Source organism: Trachypithecus francoisi, unplaced genomic scaffold (assembly GCF_009764315.1).
Source record: "Trachypithecus francoisi isolate TF-2019V2 unplaced genomic scaffold, Tfra_2.0 Lachesis_group9, whole genome shotgun sequence".
Lineage (NCBI taxonomy): Eukaryota > Metazoa > Chordata > Mammalia > Primates > Cercopithecidae > Trachypithecus > Trachypithecus francoisi.
In genome coordinates, this window is record NW_022681474.1 from 3974640 (window position 1) to 3994021 (window position 19382).

The 19382-nt window shown below is 48.3% G+C and overlaps 1 protein-coding gene across 1 annotated transcript; it reads left to right on the plus strand.

The window, feature by feature from the left end:
- The first annotated feature begins 1247 nt into the window (after positions 1 to 1247).
- UCMA (upper zone of growth plate and cartilage matrix associated) lies at positions 1248 to 14812 on the plus strand. Its single transcript, XM_033208693.1, has 5 exons — positions 1248 to 1411; positions 1800 to 1865; positions 1967 to 2062; positions 5879 to 5977; positions 14378 to 14812. Exons 1-5 carry the CDS (start codon positions 1354 to 1356, stop codon positions 14473 to 14475), a joined length of 417 nt encoding a protein of 138 aa, XP_033064584.1. The 5' UTR covers positions 1248 to 1353; the 3' UTR covers positions 14476 to 14812.
- The last annotated feature ends 4570 nt before the right edge of the window (positions 14813 to 19382 follow it).

Below are 19382 nucleotides of genomic sequence, written 5' to 3' on the forward strand. Positions count from 1 at the left end.
GTGAGAGTTCCTCAACATAGTAAATAGAGTTACACATGACCCAGGAATTCCACTTGTAGATATCTACTCTAGAAATGAAAATATCTATTGTAGATGTGAAAACATATGTCCACACAAATACTTGTACACAAATGTGCACATCAGCATTATCCATGATCGACAAAGGACAGAAGCAACCCAAAGTCCATCACCTTATGAATGGATAAACATGTGGTATATCCATACAATGGAATATTGTTCAGCCATAAAAAGGGATGAGGACGCTGGGCATGGTGGCTCACACCTATAATTCCAGCACTTGGGAGGCTGAGGCGGGTGGATCACCTGAGGTCAGGAGTCCCAGCGACTTGGGAGGCTGAGGCACAAGAATTGCTTGAGCCCCGGAGGCAGAAGTTGCAGTGAGCCAAGATAGTGCCACTGCACTGCAGCTTGGGCTACAGAGTGAGACTCCATCTCAAAAAAAAAAAAAAAAATTCTCAGAGACAGGGTTTCATCATGTTGTCCAGTCTAGTCTGATGCCTGACCTCAAGCAAAACCTTTGTTTTTGTATTTTTTAATAGAGACAGGGTTTCACCACGTTGGCCAGGCTGGTCTCAAACTCCTGACCTCAGGTGATCTGCCTGCCTCAGCCTCCCAAAGTGCTGGGATTCCAGGCGTGAGGCACTGCAGGAAGGTGATTGACTCTTGGTCTTGCTGTCTTTAAAGGGCTCTGGGACGCGTGGCCCCAGGGGTTTGTGTTTGGCTTGTCAGTGAGCATCAGCTGGGAGCAGTGCCTCAGGTTAGCTGTTCTCTGGTCGCTGTCAGCACGACCCACACGTCTGTGTGTCGCCCTGGTGGGTGTTTCAGTCATTATGGGCCCTCCTTGCCTGACATTTGGATCAAAACTCCATTGATCCCCTCTTCCTCCTCACCCCCACCCATGCTTCAACCCTGAGGACCAGGGCACTAATGTCCCTGGAGCAGGTGCCAGGACCTCCTTGACACAGCCCTTGGTCTCTGGAACCCTGACTGTTAGGGCGAGCCTTCTCAGCAGCAGATCCCCAGACACGGACATTGGAAAGGCCACTCCAAGACCGTCTCAGCCAGGGCCCTAACTACAAGCTCTGCTTCTGGAGACATTTGCCAGGTGCCAAAAACATCTCCGGTGCTCTGTCCAGGAGCAGCCAATAGAGAGGGCAGCCCGGCCCCCTCCTCCTCTCCCCTATTGGCATCCCAGCCTCCTGCCTCTCTCTCTCTTCCCTCCCCACTCCTCCCTCTCGCCTGGGCTGCCTGCCTCAGAAGTAAGGACCTGGGAGGGTGCAGGACGCCTGGTCTGCCCTGTGGGTCCTGGACAGAGCCCCCACCTCTGCAAAGATGACTTGGAGACAGGCCCTCCTGCTGTCTTGCTTCTCCGCCGTGGTGCTCCTGTCTAGTGAGTACGGGAGCGTCAAGGCAGAGGGTATTAGTTACATGGTAAGGGAGACCTTCCCATGCACAGGTAGGGCTGCTCAGGAGATGCAGGTAGAAAGGGGTATGCTTATTGTTAAGGGGTGTGTGTGTGTGTGTGTGTGTGTGTGCAGAACACAAATGTAATACAGAAAAAAAAAAGTAAAGAAAGAAACAATAAAGCAAAAAAAACCCAAGCTAACTTGCTTGGTGGGTTTCTGGGGAGACTGGCTCTGCAGCTGGTATGTGAGACACCACGGGCCCCCTGCCAGGGCCTGGCAGGACGCTTAGCCTGGAAAGCAGGATGGGGGCTCAGCTCAGGGTCTGGGCTCCCCTCTGACGCTGCAGCCTCACTCTGTGCCCTTGTCCTGCAGTGCTGAGAGAGGGAACCGGTGCATCTGTGGGCACCACACAGGTGATGGAAGAAGAGGCGAGTGAAGGTGAGTGCAGGGGCCACCCACGGGGCAGGGCAGGTGCAGCCAGTGAAGCAGCAGCCCCAGCATCCCCATGCTGCTGGTAACAGGCCTCTCCTGGGTTTCAGATGCAAAACAGAAGATTTTCATGCAGGAATCAGATGCCTCGAATTTCCTCAAGAGGCGCAGCAAGCGGTCCCCCAAGCCCCGAGATGAGGTCAATGGTAAGGATGCTGGAGGGACCCCCCATCACCACCTCTGCTTGCGCGTCCCGGCTCCTCCTCTCCCACAGTCAGCCAGGCGGTAGGATGCAACCAGACACCCAGGGCTCACCCCAGGTCCTCGGGTTTCAAAGGGACTGCAGCTCTGAAGGAGAAATTACACCCTATTTCCTGACCGTAGGTCGTACATTGGATTGAATACTTTGTCAGGGTAAGGAGGCCCCACGTCTGCAAAGATACTTGGAGACAGGTCCTCTTGTCCCACTTCTTGGCTATGTTAAATTACTACATTAAATGCACCTAACAGGGATAAAATGCATTCGGTTTCAGAAAGGTGTAGGGAGGGAAATCTATGTTCCGGTCTGGAGGAGCTCCACACATCAGTGTGGGCTTTGCGAGTACTGGCACAGCACACCTTCGTGTCAAAGCAACAGCTTCGCACAAGGGGAAGGCACAGGACACTGGGTGCTGAGAAATATGGGTTTGGGGACAGCTGTGCTGCTAAGTGGCCTTGGCTACTTCCTCCCTCTGGTCCTAATTTCCTTATTTACAAGCCTCTGAAAGAGCTGTGTTCAACCAGCAGAGTTTTTTTTTAAGTTTTCATTTTCAGTGCACTGGGGTGAGCCTGTCTGCTGCACAGCCTGCTGTAGGGCCTGTGGAGTCCCGGCTTCAGGGTCCTCATGCCCTTGACCTGTCAACCCCTGAGGGCATTTGAGTTTCTACTCCTGAATCTGCTTCTTCTAAGACGCTGAGCTCAGACCCTACCGCCCAAGTCTCTGGCTTGAGTCTTTCCTCCTCGTGCCTGTGCGTGAATGAACTCTTTGTGTTCTTCACGGCACTCAGCAAGGTGATTTGCTTGGTAAAAATAACAGGACTGTTTTCAAATGATGGGAAGAACAGAGATAGAAATGCTTGGAGATGAAATTTCTTTAAAAAAAAAAAAATTTGATAAGCATAACAATGCTAGGAAAACCTCCAGGCCGCATAAAACTTGATATTTAAAAGTTGGTCAATGTCAAGAAGCACTGAAAGGTTGGGAGGGACGCTGGACTGTTCTTGGTCAAAATTGGAGAAGGAATCTTCTGACAGACTTCCAGGAGAAACAGGCCTGATTTTAGGCCAGGCAAATAGCTTCTGTCCTCTTTTTTTTTTTTTTTTTTTGAGATGGAGTCTCACTGTCACCCAGGCTGGAGTGCAATGGCAGGATCTTGGCTCATTGCAACCTCCACCTCCCAGCTTCGGGTAATACTCCTGCCTCAGCCTCCCATGTAGCTGGGATGACAGGCACTTGCCACCATGCCTGGCTAATTTTTGTATTTTTGTAGAGACAGAATTTTGCCATGATGGCCAGGCTGGTCTCGAACTCCTGACCTCCTAAAGTGCTGAGATTACAGGCATGAGCCACCGCGCACAGCCTCTTCTATCCCCTTAAGCTGACTCCAAACAATGAGCTACACCATTTAACCTGAAGTTCCTCACCTGGAACAGAAGCTCGGTGTGTCTGTTAGTTGTGGGAGGTGCAGGACAGCCTGGAGAACACCCAGATGTGTGAACGCCTCTGTTGTCACCCGGTCAACTTCTGTGGATGGCAGGAGGGCAGTGCCCAGCGATCCCTCAGGTTGGATAAAGGGCAGGTGACAGACACTTCAATCAACTTGAATTTGGAACCAGGAGACAGGCATCTGACATCTCTACGCCTCTGGGATAAAGGCGAAGGTTACTTCAGGGTGAAAAGAGAGTGTGATGAATGCATGTTCTTGAGAAGGAACGTACACAATGCACAGAATGACGCATAGTATAAAATTACTATCTTGTCCTGAGGATTAAATTGTTACTCTTCATAACCTCAAAGCTCCAGTTTGTGGCACCTCTGAAAAGGCCACTTGGGAAGATTGTTTCCTGTCCTGAGTACACAGGGGACAGAGAATGCTTCTTTAGGAATTGGCAGTGACTTACTAAGTACCCGCTTCCTAAACCCTAAGCCCCCGCACCTCCCACAGCGGCTTTCTGGCACTTGGAGCAACATCAGGACCCACAGTGGATGGGAAGAGGGAAGCTGAGCCGGCAGTGGCGTGTGGGAGCCTGGTATCCTCGCTCTCCCCCAACCTGCTGTGTGACCTGTGTTAGGTCATGCATGTCTCTGAGCCTGAATCTCCTCTGAGAAATGTGTGGATGCCGAGTGAGAGGTGGGGCATGGGTATGGATGGGATAACCAACCCCTCCTGACAGACTCAAGTTTCTCACAACTAAGTAGGTAACGGCAGACGTTTGGGAAGAAACATTCCAGACGTCTGGAATCTGTACTAAGCCCAGTTCACAGCTAACTTGATTTTTAATCTGAGTTAACTTAAATAATAAAAAAGTAACAGAAATAACTAGTATTTATATAATTCATTAATTAATGTAAGCGTCTTACTTTCAAGGAGGACTTGAGATGGTTTCTGTTTGTTTGTTTGTTTGTTTATTTTGAGACAGAGTCTTGCTCTGTCGCCCAGGCTGGAGTGCAGTGGCGCGATCGCAACCTCCACTTCCTCGGTTCAAGCAATTCTCCTGCCTCAGCCTCCCAAGTAGCTGGGATTACAGGCACCTGCCACCATACCCAGCTAATTTTTGTATTTTTAGTAGAGATGGGGTTTTGCCATGTTGGCCAGGCTGGCCTTGAACTCCTGACCTCAGGTGATCCGCCCGCCTTGGCCTGTCAAAGTGCTGTGATTACAGGCATGAGCCACCGCGCCTGGCCTGAGATGGCTTCCAATATTATCATTTTGCAAAGACTTTTCGTTGTTTCTCCCAGCACCCCTGTACTGTGGGTAGGGGGATAGGGAACCATGACTTTCCCCAGTTTCTCTGCTTCCTTCATCACCCCCCAGCCTCCTCTTGCATATCAGAGTTGATGGGGCAAAAAAACAGTACCTCCGTCTGCCCCATTTGGTGTGAGAGGAATCCCACTGTGAGACTGTGAGGCGTGCTGAGGCACCGGTTCTTCTTGCCCTAGACGTGGCCTCCCTGGCCTCTTGGGTTTCTGCAGTTGAAGCTCGCATTGAGGGAAATACCTGGGAAGTAGAGACCTTTATATTGGTTCCTCCAGACAACCGGGAATTTTTATTCCAACAGCTGTAATGCTTGGTAACTACTTGTCTTATATCTTTCTCCTTAGTGAACTATAGGTCTCTTAAGCAGAGGGAAGGGTTTCGTTTATTTATTTTTTGAGGCAGGGTCTCGCTCTGTTGCCTAGGGTGGAGTGCAGCAGTGCGATCACAGCTCATTGCGGCCTTGAACTCCTGGCCTCCAGCAACTCTCCTGCTTTAGCCTCCTGCTTTAGCCTCCCTGGTAGCTAAGCTCAGAAGCGTGAGCCACCATACTTGGCTGGAGGGATGGAATCTTTCTTACTTGGCTTTTTAATTCCAGTGCTTAGCCTACATCCTGGCCGTGATAAGTGTTTGAAAATGTTGCATGGTAGTGAGATGAAGCTGGATTATTCCTTTACGGAATTCATTTCTCAGCATAGGATTTCTGGTTTCCTAGTGGCCTGGTATACTTGGACACACCACCAGCTTTATCAGCAGAGCTCAATCATTTTACTCTTTGGGGCCTCTATCTTCTCACCTGCAAATGAGGCAGCTGGATCCGACAATCACCTTAAAGTTTTAAAGTCTATGGCAGGAGTAAATAATTTCAGGGAAGTCTCCAACCACAACCCCCCACAAACCACTCACCCCCAACCAGATGTGACTTCTCAGACGGACTGTGTTCCCCTAAGTGTGTGCCCCAAACGTCCTCATTCCTGGGGGGCAACTCTTGCTTCTTTTCCTTTCACAGCGGAAAACAGGCAGAAGCTTCGGGCTGATGAGCTGCGGAGAGAATATTACGAGGAACAAAGGAATGAATTTGAGAACTTTGTGGAGGAACAAAACGATGGTAAGAGCTCTTCAGCCAGTGTCTTCAGGGAGGGTGGCGCTTTGGGGAGAAATCACATGGTTTGTTTTCTCTTCTTCTACCCAACTTTTTGTGTGTGTGTGTGTGTGTGTGTGTTTGAGACAAAGTCTTGCTCTGTTGCCCAGGCTGGAATGCAGTGGCGCTATCTTGGCTCACTGTAACCTCCACCTCCCAAGTCCAAGCGATTCTCCTGCCTCAGCCTCCAGAGTAGCTGGGATTACAGACGCTCTCAGCTAATTTTTGTATATTTAGTAAAGACAGGGTTTCTCCATGTTGGTCAGGCTGGTATTGAACTTTTAATTGGAGGAGGGAGGAAAGGGAAGGTCTATTTTCAATTCATATCCACGAGAGCCTTGAAAAGAAGGGAGGGCCAGGCACAGTGGCTCGTGCCTGTTATCCCAGCACTTTGGGAGGCCGAGGCGGGTGGATCATCTGAGGTCAGGAGTTCGAGACCAGCCTGGGCAACATGACGAAACCCCATCTCTACTAAAAATACAAAAATTAGCTGAGTGTAGTGGCACGTGCCTGTAATCCCAGCTACTCCACAGACTGAGGCAGGATAATCACTTGAATTCAGGGGCAGAGGTTGCAGTAAGTCAAGATTGCGCCACTTCACTCCAGCCTGGGCAACAAGAGTGAAACTCCATCCCCCCCCACAAAAAAAAAGAAGGGAGAAAAATGGCTACACAGAACTTGGAAGGTGTGGAAGGGGACAGAATACCCTTATTCCCATAGGCTTGGGGACTGTGGGGATGGGGCAACTGTTTGCTGACTGTGTGGATATAAAACTCCTTTCCCTCCCTCCTCCTACTTGGGCATCACCGTGCCAGTCTGTGTTCTCCATCTAAGCACGAGAACTTAGGCTTCAGTTCCTTGGTAGGATCATATTGGGCAGATTCCAAACTCACTCACAGGTGCCTTATATCCATGTCAATGTCCTGGCTCCAGGTCCTTCTCCGTCCTGGAAAATCAAGGCCTTCATTGACCTATTCAATGTACTCAGCATCTTTACTTACTGGCAGAAGCAAACCAGGAAAACTGAACTCAGAAAACACGTTGCCTTCTACCCTCTCACCCCACCCCCAGCCTTAACATCTACAGCCCATCTTCAGGCTCCAACTCATCCAAAAACATCAGATCCCCTGAAAATTTTTGTACGGTTTTCTTGTGGCTTTATGCTTCTCCTATTTGTATGCTCTTTGCTAAGCCTTGGTCTTTTGTTTACTAGCAAAAAATAAAGAGTAGGAAAGGCCCAGGGAGGCCAAGAGTTTTCGGGGGCTGAGGCGGGCGGATCACTTGAGGTCAGGAGTTTGAGAATACCCTGGCCAACATGGCGAAACCCCGTCTCTACTAAAAATACAAAAAAATTAGCCAGGGGTGGTAGTGCACACCTGTAGTCTGAGCTACTCAGGAGGCTGAGGCAGGCGAATTGCTTGAAACTTGGAGGCGGAGGTTGCAGTAAGCTGAGATCACACCACTGCACTCCAGCCTGGGCAACAGAACCAGACTCTGTCTTAAAGGAAAAAAGGCCCAGAGAGACCAGTGTCTTTGGCCAGGTAATCTGCACACTTCATTCCTGCCCTCAGCCCCTCAGTAGACAGGGTTCCTGTCTGCTCTCAGAAAGTGCTGGCTGCACCAGGGTTCAGTGGAGGATGGTGCGGCTGGGGACACGGATAGTGGATGCCCTGCCTTTGAGCCACAGCCTCCCACGGGGTGGAATTTAATTTTGCTGTCTATGAAGTACCCTCAAGGGTCACCCACACCAAACATCCTTAGGACCATTTAATGGGGATCAGACCAGTATACTAGAGAATGTGTGCGTGTGTGTTTACTTCTTTTCCTTTTTTTTTTTTTTTTTTTTTCATGGGGACGGAATCTTGTTCTGTTGCCCGGGCTGGAGTGCAGTGGCATGATCTCGGCTCACCACAAACTCCACCTCCGAGTTCAAGAGATTCTCCTGTCTCAGCCTTCCGAGTAGCTGGGATTACAGGTGTGCACCACTACGCCCAGCTAATTTTTTGTATTTTGGGTGGAGACAGGGATTTATCATGTTGGCCAGGCTGGTCAGGAACTCCTGACCTCAAGTAATCTGCCCATGTCAGTCTCCCAAAGTGCTGGGATTATAGGCATGGGCCACTGCACCTAGCCCTGTTTATTTATTTATTTATTTGTTTATTTGGTCTTTCTCCAAATTTCAAGATAGTAATACTCCTGAGGAAAATCACCTGGTACTTGCTGGGTGCACGTGAACTTGGACGTGAGGCCCCAGTTTAGGTCGCCTTTGTTGGACAGAGTCAGCTCTTTCAGTTCTCCTGGCTGTTTGCTCCGATGGACTGGGGAGGCAGCACCCTCGGAAGGCATTTCCTAGTGAAAAGGAAATCACCCCTGCTCAAGTGCTGCAGGCTGTGCCCATTGCCCTGCAGGTGGCACCTGGCTGAGCCCTGCAAACAGGTGTTAGGCTTGGGTCCTGGCAAATGAAACTTCCTTAGGAACGTACTGGGAAAACTTCAGGCTGTGACAGCTTGGAAGCACACACTTCTGCTAGAGATGTGTTTATCTTGGTGGGCAGCTTGGGGAGAAGCATTTAAAAGTTGAAAATGTAAGGCCGGGCGCGGTGGCTCAAGCCTGTAATCCCAGCACTTTGGGAGGCTGAGGCGGGTGGATCACAAGGTCAGGAGATCGAGACCATCCTGGCTAACACGGTGAAACCCCGTCTCTACTAAAAACTACAAAAAACTAGCCGGGCGAGGTGGTGGGCGCCTGTAGTCCCAGCTACTCGGGAGGCTGAGGCAGGAGAATGGCGTGAACCCGGAGGCGGAGCTTGCAGTGAGCTGAGATCTGGCCAGTGCACTCCAGCTTGGGTGACAGAGCGAGACTCCGTCTCAAAAAAAAAAAAAAAAGTTGAAAATGTGGCCTTCAAAATTCCTTCAGTGTGATTTGGACTCATACTATTAAAATACTATTCTATTTTGAGCAGTTTTAAATGTTTTAGGTCCAAAACTCCAGCATGTCGATGGAAAAACGTTCCCTGTTTTCCCTTTCATGATGAATGCGGGATGCAGGGTTGGGCACCTGCAGGTCCTCTTACCGGAGAGGGAGACAGGAGGCCTTAGGTCTTGCCCACACAGATGGAGAAAACACAGGCTTTTGGGGAATGCAGTTCCAGAAGCTGTTGTCCTGGAGCCCTTGCTCTGCCAGGCACTGTAAGGGGCCACCTAATCCTCACAATCTGCCTCTGAGACAGGTCTTGTAATTTCCAGCTCATGGTTTCAAAAATTGAGGCTCAGGCTGGGCACCGTGGCTCACACCTGTAATCCCAGCACTTTGGGAGGCCAAAGTGGGAGCATCACTTGAAGCCAGGAGTTCAAGACCAGCTTGGGCAGCTAAGCGAGGCCCTGTCTCTACAAAAGAAAAAAAAATTCAATTAAAAAACATAAGGCGGGCATGGTGGCATGTGCCTGTAGTCCCAGCTACTCTGGAGGCTGAGGCAGGAGGATGGCTTTAACCCAGGAGTTTGAGACCAGCCTAAGCAACATAGACACCGTCTTACCAAAAATGAGAAAATTAGCTGGGCTGGTGGCATGTGCCTGTAGTCCCAGCTACTTGGGTGGTTGACAGAGGATCACTTGATCTTGGGGAGTTCAAGGCTAGAGTGACTATGATCATGCCACTGCACTCCAGCCTGGGCAACACAGCAAGACCCTGTCTCAAAAACAAACAAAGAAACAAACAAACCCACATCAAAAATAAAAAACTGAGGCTTAGAAAGGATACATGAATACCCAAGGAGACGTAGGTAGTAGATAGCCCTGGCATTAGAACCCCAAGGCTTATTTGCCAGCAAAGCTCCTGTTCTTGTAAATCAAGGATGAGCAAATGCAGAGAGGTCTTGGAGAGCTTCTTTGATCCAGGAATTGGCCCCTGGATGGAGTGAGTGAGAAAGAGAAAGCAGAGTAGCCCTCAGGGGGTCTCCCCAGAGCTCCATCAAGGCAGGGGTCACAAGGTGGAGCAGGCCTGGCCTCCTGAGGATGAGTTTTGGAAAAGGTGGAAATCATGTCAATCTTCTCTCCTCTCCCTTGCCTTTGGCTCACAATGTTGCACAGGGTCCTGCTTGCCTGAAACCACCCCTGGGGCTCAAGGTGTCTGACTTCTAAGTCCTCCCCTGAGGCCCCTGACATACCTGTCAGTCAGGACCCTAGTTTCAGCTAGCTGTCTTATCTAACCGAGTCACCTACTCTTTCTTTTCTTTTTCTTTTTCTTTTTTTTTTGATGGAATCTCGCTCTGTCACCCAGGCTGGAGTGCAGTGGTGCAGTCTCAGCTCACTGCAACCTCTACCTCCCAGGTTCAAGTGATTCTCCTGACTCAGCCTCCTGAGTAGCTGGGATTACAGGCCACCACGCCCTGCTAATTTTTGTATTTTTAGTAGAGACGGGGTTTCACCATGTTGGCCAGGCTGGTCTTGAACTCCTGACTTGAGGTGATCCGCCTGCCTTGGCCTCCCACAGTGCTGAGATTATAGGCGTGAGCCCCTGAGCCTGCTTCCGAGTCAACTATCCTAAGGGTTATTGACAGCAGTTGGATATTTGACATCTCCCCAAAGTACTTACTTCATAAAAGGATGCCCACCAGGCACCACGTCTCAAGCCTGTAGTCCCAGGACTTTGGGAGGCCAAGGTGTTTAGCCCTGGCAACATGACGAGACCCTGTCTCTACTAAAAATTAGCCGGGCATGGTGGTGCACGCCTGTAGTCCCAGCAACTTGGGAGGCTGAGGCTGAAGAATCACTGGAACCCAGGAGGCTGCAGTGAGCTATGATTGCGCCACTGCACTTCTTCTGCTTGAGCAATAGAATGAGAACTTGTCTCAGAAACAAAAACAACAAAAAAAGGAATGCTGAATCAACTTCTACGTCAAAACCACACTCTCAGGGTTGGCAGAGTAGCTAGTCTACTGGGCTTGAGAAGTGTCCGGAAGAGCTGAAGATGAACACACAAAGCTCCGGCCTGGGCCTGGCTCTGTGAGCTCCAGGCTGCCCCTGGGCTATCAAGTACCTAATGGGATTTTCAGCACCAAGGGGAGCACCAGCTCTGTGCCCACATAGGAAGGAAACACTCCTGGCAGCTGTGGTGCCTTAACATGCCCTGCTCACTGGGCCCGGCACCCAACTGGGCCAAGATGAGACTAGGCCTGAGCACGCGGCTCTCACGGTGCTAAAGACCAAAGCAACATTCTCATTCCTCATAAGGACTTCCCATCCTTCCAACATCTTTGACAAATGCATTTTAAAAATGTGGTAAAGGCCGGGCGCGGTGGCTCAAGCCTGTAATCCCAGCACTTTGGGAGGCCGAGACGGGCAGATCACGAGGTCAGGAGATCGAGACCATCCTGGCGAACACGGTGAAACCCCGTCTCTACTAAAAATACAAAAACTAGCCAGGCGAGGTGGCGGGCGCCTGTAGTCCCAGCTACTCGGGAGGCTGAGGCAGGAGAATGGTGTAAACCCGGGAGGCAGAGCTTGCAGTGAGCTGAGATCCGGCCACTGCACTCCAGTCCGGGCGACAGAGCGAGACTCCGCCTCAAAAAAAATAAAAAATAAAAAAAAATGTGGTAAAACACACATAACATAAAACTTGCCATTTAAACTCTTTCTCTTTCTTTCTTTCTCTCTCTCTTTCCTTCCTTCCTTCTCTTTCCTTCCTTCCTTCCTTCTCTTTCTTTCTTTCTCTCTTTCTTTTCTTTCCTCTCTTTCTTTTCTTTCCTCTCTTTCTTCCCTTCCTTCCTTCCTCTCTTTCTTCCCTTCCTTCCTTCCTCCCTCTTTCTCCCTTCCTCCCTCTTTCTCTCCCTCCCTTCTTTCCTTTCTTTTTTAGATGTGTTTTGCTCTTTTGCCCAGGTTGGAGTGCAGTGGCGTGATCATAGCTCACTGCAGCCTCAACCTCCTGGGGTCAAGCGATCCTCTCACATCAGCCTCCCAAGTAGCTGGGACTATAGGCATGCGCCATCACACCTGGTTATTTTTTTTTATTTTTTGTAGAGACAATGTCTTGCTACACTGCTCAGGCTGGTCTCAAACTCCTGGCTTCAAGCGGTCCTACCAGCTTGGCCTCCCAAAGTGCTGGGATTACAGGTGTGAGCCACCACGCTGAGCATAAACTATTTTTAAGCATATGATTCAGCAGCATTTAGTACATTCACTGTGCAACAATCATTGCTATTTCCAAACCTTTGCATGGCCTCAAACAGAAACTCTGCATCCATTAAGCAATAACTTGCCATTCCTCCCTCCTGGCAGCCTCTGGTAACCTCTCTCTCTCTCTCTTTTTTTTTCCTGTTTCTGTAAATTTGCCCAATCTAGGCCAGGTGCAGTGGCTTATGCCTGTAATCCCAGCACTTTAGGAGGCCAAGGCAGGTGTATCACTTGAGGTCAGAAGTTTGAGACCAGCCTGGCCATCAGGGTGAAACCCCGGCTCTACTAAAAATACGAAAATTAGCCGGGCATGGTGGCATGTGCCTGTAATCCCAGCTACTCGAGGTTGAGGCAGGAGAATCACTTGGAACCCAGGAGGCGGAGGTTGCAGTGAGCCGAGACCATGCCACTGCACTCCAGCCTGGGCGACAGAGCTAGAGTCAAAACAAAAGCAAAAACAAAAACTTGCCCATTCTAGATATGTCATCTAAGTGGAATCACAATATTCATCTGCTTGCATCGGGGCTTATTTCACTTAACAGATTTTTTTTTTTTTTTTTTTGAGACAGAGTCTCAACTCTGTTGCCCAGGCTGGAGTGCAGTGGCCATATCTCCGCTTACTGCAAGCTCTGCCTCCCGGGTTCACGCCATTCTCCTGCCTCAGCCTCCTGAGTAACTGGGACTACAGGCACCCGCCACCACACCCAGCTAGTTTTTTGTATTTTTTTAGTAGAGACGGGGTTTCACCGTGTTAGCCAGGATGGTCTCGATCTCCTGACCTCGAAATCCGCCCGTCTCGGCCTCCCAAAGTGCTCGGATTACAGGCTTGAGCCACCGCGCCCGGCCAACAGAATATTTTTAAGGTTTGTCCATGTTGTAGCATGTGCCAGAACTTCATTCCTTTTACACACACACATTTTGTTTCTCCATTTCTTTGTTGATGGACACTGGGGCTTTTTCCACCTCTTGGCTATTGCGAGTAGTGCTGCTATGAACATTCACGTACAAGTATCCGTTTGTGTCCCTGTTTTCAATTCTTTTGGGCATATTCTTTTTTCTTTTTTTTCTTTTCTTTCCCTCCCTCCCTCCCTCCTTCCCTCCCTTCCTTCCTCCCTTCCTCCCTCCTTCCTTCCTTCTTCCCTTCCCTTCCCTCTTTTTCTTTTTTTGAGACAGGATCTCACTGTCACCCAGGTTGAAGTGCAGTGGCATGATCTCACCTCACTGCATCCTCCACCTCCCAGGTTCAAGTGATTCTCATACTTCAGCCTCCCGAGTAGCTGGGATTACAGGTGTGTGTCACCACACCTGGCTAATTTTTGTATTTTTTAGTAGAGACGGGGTTTCACCATGTTTGCCAGGTTAGTCTTGAATTCCCGACCTCAGGTTATCCGCCGGCCTCGGCCTCGCAAAGTGCTGGGATTACAGGTATGAGCCACCCCACCCAGCCACTCCCAGCACTTTGGGAGGCTCAGGCAGGAGGGTTGCTTGAGACTAGGAGTTGGAGACCAGCCTGGACAACACAGTGAAATTCCATCTCTACAAAAAAATTAAAAAATTAGCCAGGCATGGTGGCACAGGAGGCTGAAGTGGGGATCGCCTGAGCCCTGGGAGGTTGAGGCCGTGGTGAGTCATGATCATGCCACTGCACTCCAGCCTGGGTGACAGACTGAGACGCTATCTCCAAACAAAACAAGAAAGAAAGAAAAAAAAGAAAATTAATTCAGAACAGCGTGGAGGAAAAAACTCCAAGTCGACAATGATTTCCTTCATGTTTTCAAAATGGTTTGTAGTCCCTTATTTTTCTTACATGCCCTTCCAGTAGTCCATTCCTGCTACTGTGCTGTTAATTTTTCATCCTGTGTCTTGGTTGTTACGTCTTTGAAACAGGGTTGCATACGCCTCTGCCCTCCTATACTGGCTGTGCAGGCAGAAGAGCCTGAGGTGCCCAGCCCTGGTCTCCACCTGCCTGTGACCTTTGCCCACCTGCGCCTGACCTCTATACAGGGCCCTGACCTCTATACAGGGCCTCTATACAGGCCATGCTCTGGATCCCACCAGCCCTGGCCTTCTCTCACCAGGCTCACCAGCACTCTCAGTGCAGGTCACCACAGGACAGGGGTTTGGCTGACGGCTGCTGGGCTCAGTGGCGGGTCAGAGTCCTCCTGTCCTAACAGGTGGCTTTGTCTTTCCTCCCCAGAGCAGGAAGAGAGGAGCCGGGAGGCTGTGGAGCAGTGGCGCCAGTGGCACTATGACGGCCTGCACCCATCCTATCTCTACAGTCGCCACCACATCTGATCCCATCGTGAAGCCAGCCAAGATGAAGCTTGTAGCACACATTGGCATCCCCGTGTTCCAGCAATCTTTCCCACGCAAACTGGCCCGTCAGAGGGTCTTGGCCTGGGGTCTGCAGTGGCCGGCAGCCCTGGAAAAGACACATGCCTTTCCTTCCAGTGTATGAAAGTGCTCTGATTTTCACCTCTTTGCAGACCATCTTCTGAGGTGAGCAACTGCCTGCAGGGCCTCCTAGCACCAAACCTACAGTGGCTTCCCCTGGCTTCGTTCACAAGCAAAAGAATCACAGTCAAGAATCACATATTTGCTTACGGCTTACAAATAAAAATGCTGAATCAACCGTGTGTATCATCATCTCAAATCTCCAGCCGAGGAGGGTCATGCTGTCTCCCCGAGCGACGATGTGATTCTCGCTGAACTGGGTGTTTGAAAGCTTGAACTTGAGCAGCATTGCTCACTCTTCTCAATATGTCTCATATGCCACTGAATATGCTAGAGTTGACTCACCCAGTCCTCTATCAGTGTCATCGATTTCTGGACATGAAATGCTGGGTTATAATTTTTTTTTTTTTTTGAGACAGGGTCTCACTCTGTCACCCAGGCTGCAGTGCAGTGGCAAGATCATGGCTCACTGCAGCCCCGACCTTCCAGGCTTAGGTAATCCTCCCACTTCATTCTCCCAAGTATCTGGGACTACAGGCACGTACCACCATGCCCAGCTAGTTTTTGTATTTTCAGGAGAGACGGGGTTTTGCCATGTTGTCCAGGCTGATCTTGAACACTTGAGCTCAAGCAATCCACTCACCTTGGCCTTCCAAAGTGCTGGATTACAGGCGAGCCACTGCACCCAGCCGACTTCTACCTATTTTAAACTGGCTAAATCGAATTTCTCTTTGAAGAGGTTGTGTGCTTCCTATCACTGGGCATCTTTGTCGATCCTTTCTGAAAGCAAATAAATTAAGACCAGAAAAGTCCTGGGTAGGGGACGGGGGGGCGGGGATATTTGAAATATACACTATTCATGGTGTCTTTTCAGACGGCAAATCTCGCCTCCAGCTCCATTACATTTAACCAAGTTAGACTTAACCAGGTGCCTAGTGCAGACCCTAGCTATGTGATCATGTACTCCCCACCCACCCCAATGCCTTCGGGCTTGGCTAAACAGAAAGGCTGTTTAGGAACCTGCAGCTCTCCACAAACCTCCTTGAAAGTGTCACGCAGCTTTCAGTAAAGCAATGTTCTAGCAGTGGAAGAGACAGGTATAACAGAAAAACTTTAAGGCCAGGTATGGTGGGTCATACCTGTAATCCCGGTGCTTTGGGAAGCTGAGGCAGGAGGATTGCTTGAGGCCAGGAGTTTGAGGGTGCAGTGAGCTATGACCAGGCCACTGCACTCCAGCCTGTTGGACAGTGACACCTTATCTAAAAAAAAAAGAAAAAATGAAATTTGATAACAACATGTGTCTATCTCTAGATTAGTTACCAAGTGGATGGTGAGCCTGCTAACTGGGGTTGGTAGTGTGGCAGCAGTGCAAGCTTAACCACTGCTAGCTCAGATCCTGAGTCAGGTGTGCAGGCTGTTCAGCCAGCGATACTGGGGAGGTTGCACTGTATTTGTACATAACTGACCTTCTGGTTGGATGCCAAGTTGGGCCCTGTAGTAGGTAGCCTCTGCTTACAAGGTTTTTTTTTTTTTTTTTAATTAATGACTTAAAAAAATACTCGGTGCACAACAGAAAAAAAGGCAAAGTGTTGCTCTGTCACTTCCATGGAGAAACGAGGAGCCCCAGTCTGGTTCATATTGGTCAGGAAAACACACCCCAATGCTTTCTGGCAAGAGGGCAGTTCCCCTTTGCTGCATGGTAGTGATTAGGTGGATGTCAACCGATAAACTGACTCACAGCCACACCATGCACTATCTGCCTGTCGTGCGTCCACAGAAAGGAATGCAGGCGTTTTCAGATGTCAAAAACCAAGAATGACTTGCTTCAAAAAAGCAAAACAGCCTGTCCTGGCCTCTTCCTTGGTCATGCTTAGCATGGTGGCTCTAGATACTGAACTCTGGCAGAAAGGAGCTGAATAAGAATTCCATTACCTTGTTCTACCCCCATCCTTAACAAGGGCTCCATTATACTTCAGGGTTTTCAAATTCGGTCCAGAATTCCTTCACCAAGTGCCAGCTGCGGTCACTTCCTTGGGCGGGAGAAGCGTAACAGCGGTAACACGACCTGGGATCTGGACAGCCACAGTTCACAGGAAATGAGGAACAGGGCGGTTTGCATTTCTGGAGACTGGCCTTGTCAAAAGTGTGGCCTTTGGGGCTTCTTTTGCTTGGGCTTCTCTGTTCTTTCATTACTTTCCCGTAGTTCTTAGTGGGTTCCAGCTAAGTGGTTGAAAACAAATTTGTCAAAGGATAAATCTGTCATTCATTTTTATTCACCAATTTTGCATATGTTGGAATTTCATTTTCCTGGTGCATGCTAAAGGTACAAGGAAAAAACAATGTTTTTGTGTGTTCCAGGAGAGATTTTACAATTTATTATAATGTGTCTTTGTTTATTTAGATTTTTTAGAAGGAGCTGGTAAGTTTTGTGAGCCACAGAATGAGTAAAACTTTTTTTAACTTATTATGTGGTTTTTATCAGTTATATTGAGTTGGGTTATTTTATTTCTAATTCATTTTCTGCCAATTATGTTCTAATTCTCTGGGAAGTTTTTCATAATTTAAAAGTTCAGGCTGGGCGTGGTGAGCCACACCTGTAATCCCAGTACTTTGGGAGGCCGAGGTGGGAGTGTTGCTTGAGTCCAGGAGTTTGAGACCGGCCTGGGCAATGTAGTGAGATCTCATCTCTACAAAAAAAAATTAAAAATTAGTCGGGCATGGTGGCACATGCCTGTAGTTCCAGCTACTCGGGAGACTGAGGTGAGAGGATTGCTTGAGCCCAGCAGGTTAAGGGTATAGTGAGCTATATGACAACACTGCACTTCAGACTGGGCAAGAGAGTAACACTCTGTCTCTAAAAAAATGTCTCTAGCCTTTAAGGGATTTCTCTAAAAACAAATTGGTTAAATATAAATGTTCTAGTCTACAACTGAGAATTCTGATATACTCTGTGATCTTATAATGTTTAGAATTATAAATGTTTAAAAATGTTTTCTTCACTTTTCACATTATCTTGGCTTTTTAAAATTAAAAACAGTCTAACAGGTAATGCACACCCATGGTTTAACATTTTTAAAGAACAGAAAGGAATACAGTAGAAAGGTAGTCCCTCCTGTGTCTTCAGAAAGAAACCATCATCACCATTGTCTTGAGTTTCCTTCGCGTGATCCGTACACATCTAAGTATATAAACTTTTTTCCATTTGTATTATTTATTTATTTTTCTGGCAGGAACATTGTGCTGACCATTTTTATTTTTTTTATTATCCTTGAAGTTCTAGGGTCCTTATTTTTGACCAGTGATATGTTTTTGGGCAGGAGTGCAAGCTCAGCCTGCTGCTAGCTCAGATCCTGAGTCAACCCTGAAGGCTGTTCAGCCAGTGACGCCGGGGAGGTTGCACTGTATTCACACAAAACCAAAACTGTCCTGGTTGGAAGCCATGCCCGGTTTAATGCCACTTGGTTTACCTATTTTTTTTTTTTTTTTTTGAGATGGAGTCTTGCTCTGTTGCCCAGGCTGGGGTGCAGTGGCACAATCTTGGCTCACCACAAGCTCCCCCTCCCGGGTTCACACCATTCTCCTGCCTCAGCCTCCCGAGTAGCTGGGACTACGGGCGTCCACCACCTCGCCCGGCTAATTTTTTTGTATTTTTAGTAGAGACGAGGTTTCACCGTGTTAGCCAGGATGGTCTCGATCACCTGACCTTGTGATCTGCCCGCCTTGCCCTCCCAAAGTGCTGGGATTACAGGCATGAGCCACTGCGCCCGGCCTGGTTTACCTATTAAACCAACTTTCTACCACGAATAAAAACCTGTATAGTTAATTTATAGTTAAGCAGTTTTTGAAAAGCTTTCCAAAAAAGAAAAAGAAAAAAAAGAAAAAAAACCCTTCCTATAGGAATGGCAATGGAAATGTTTGAAGGGGACGTGTCTGAAAAGAACCCTGATTTCACACGCAAACAAAGGTGAACATTTTTCTAGATGTCTCATTAGTTTAGACGCTAATAATACTTTCGAGTCTCAAATAACACACTAGTGAGTCTGGATCATTTAGTGTGTAAACCCCCAAGTTAAAGACTTGCAGAAATAAAAATGATAATCCCATTCCTCCGAGGCACTGAGGTCTGGAGTACTAGCTTACGATTTTATTAGCTCATGTTCTAAATTATAATTTTTCATGCACTCAGTAGAGAATGGAAGGGCACTGAGGGACAAGATATTCTATATTTATATTTTGTATTGTATTCCTCTGTCCTTTAAACATTTTAAACCATGTGTATTCAAACTATTTTTAATTACAAAAGTCAAGATAATATGGAAAGTGGCAAAACTTTTTAAAAAAGTGTTAGTACATTGTAAGATGACAGAGTATATCAAAGTCATCAGTTGTAGACTAGGGCATTCATATTTAATAAATTTCCTTATGGACAAATCCCTTAACTGCTAGAGACAGAACTTTTAAACTAAAGTGATTTACACAATTAGAATGGTATCCTGAAATCATTATTGAAAAAAATAGTACAGCATGTCCTTTAGAAAGTCACTGCAGATGTGGCCGGGGTGTGGTGGCTCACACCTGTAATCCCAACACTCTGGGAGGCCGAGGCAGGTGGATCACTTGAGGTCAGGAGTTCCAGACCAGTCTGGCTAACATGGTGAAATACAGTCTCCACTAAAAACACAAAAATTAGCCGGGAGTGTCAGTAGGTGTCTGTAATCCCAGCTACTTGGGAGGCTGAGGCAGGAGAA

Bases quoted from the DNA above. Each gene is read 5' to 3' on its own strand.
- UCMA (XM_033208693.1), top strand. From the start codon at position 1,354: ATGACTTGGAGACAGGCCCTCCTGCTGTCTTGCTTCTCCGCCGTGGTG. The intron at 1,412-1,799 runs GTGAGTACGGGA...CTTGTCCTGCAG, and splicing joins CGCCGTGGTGCTCCTGTCTA to TGCTGAGAGAGGGAACCGGT. The intron at 2,063-5,878 runs GTAAGGATGCTG...TTCCTTTCACAG, and splicing joins GCCCCGAGATGAGGTCAATG to CGGAAAACAGGCAGAAGCTT.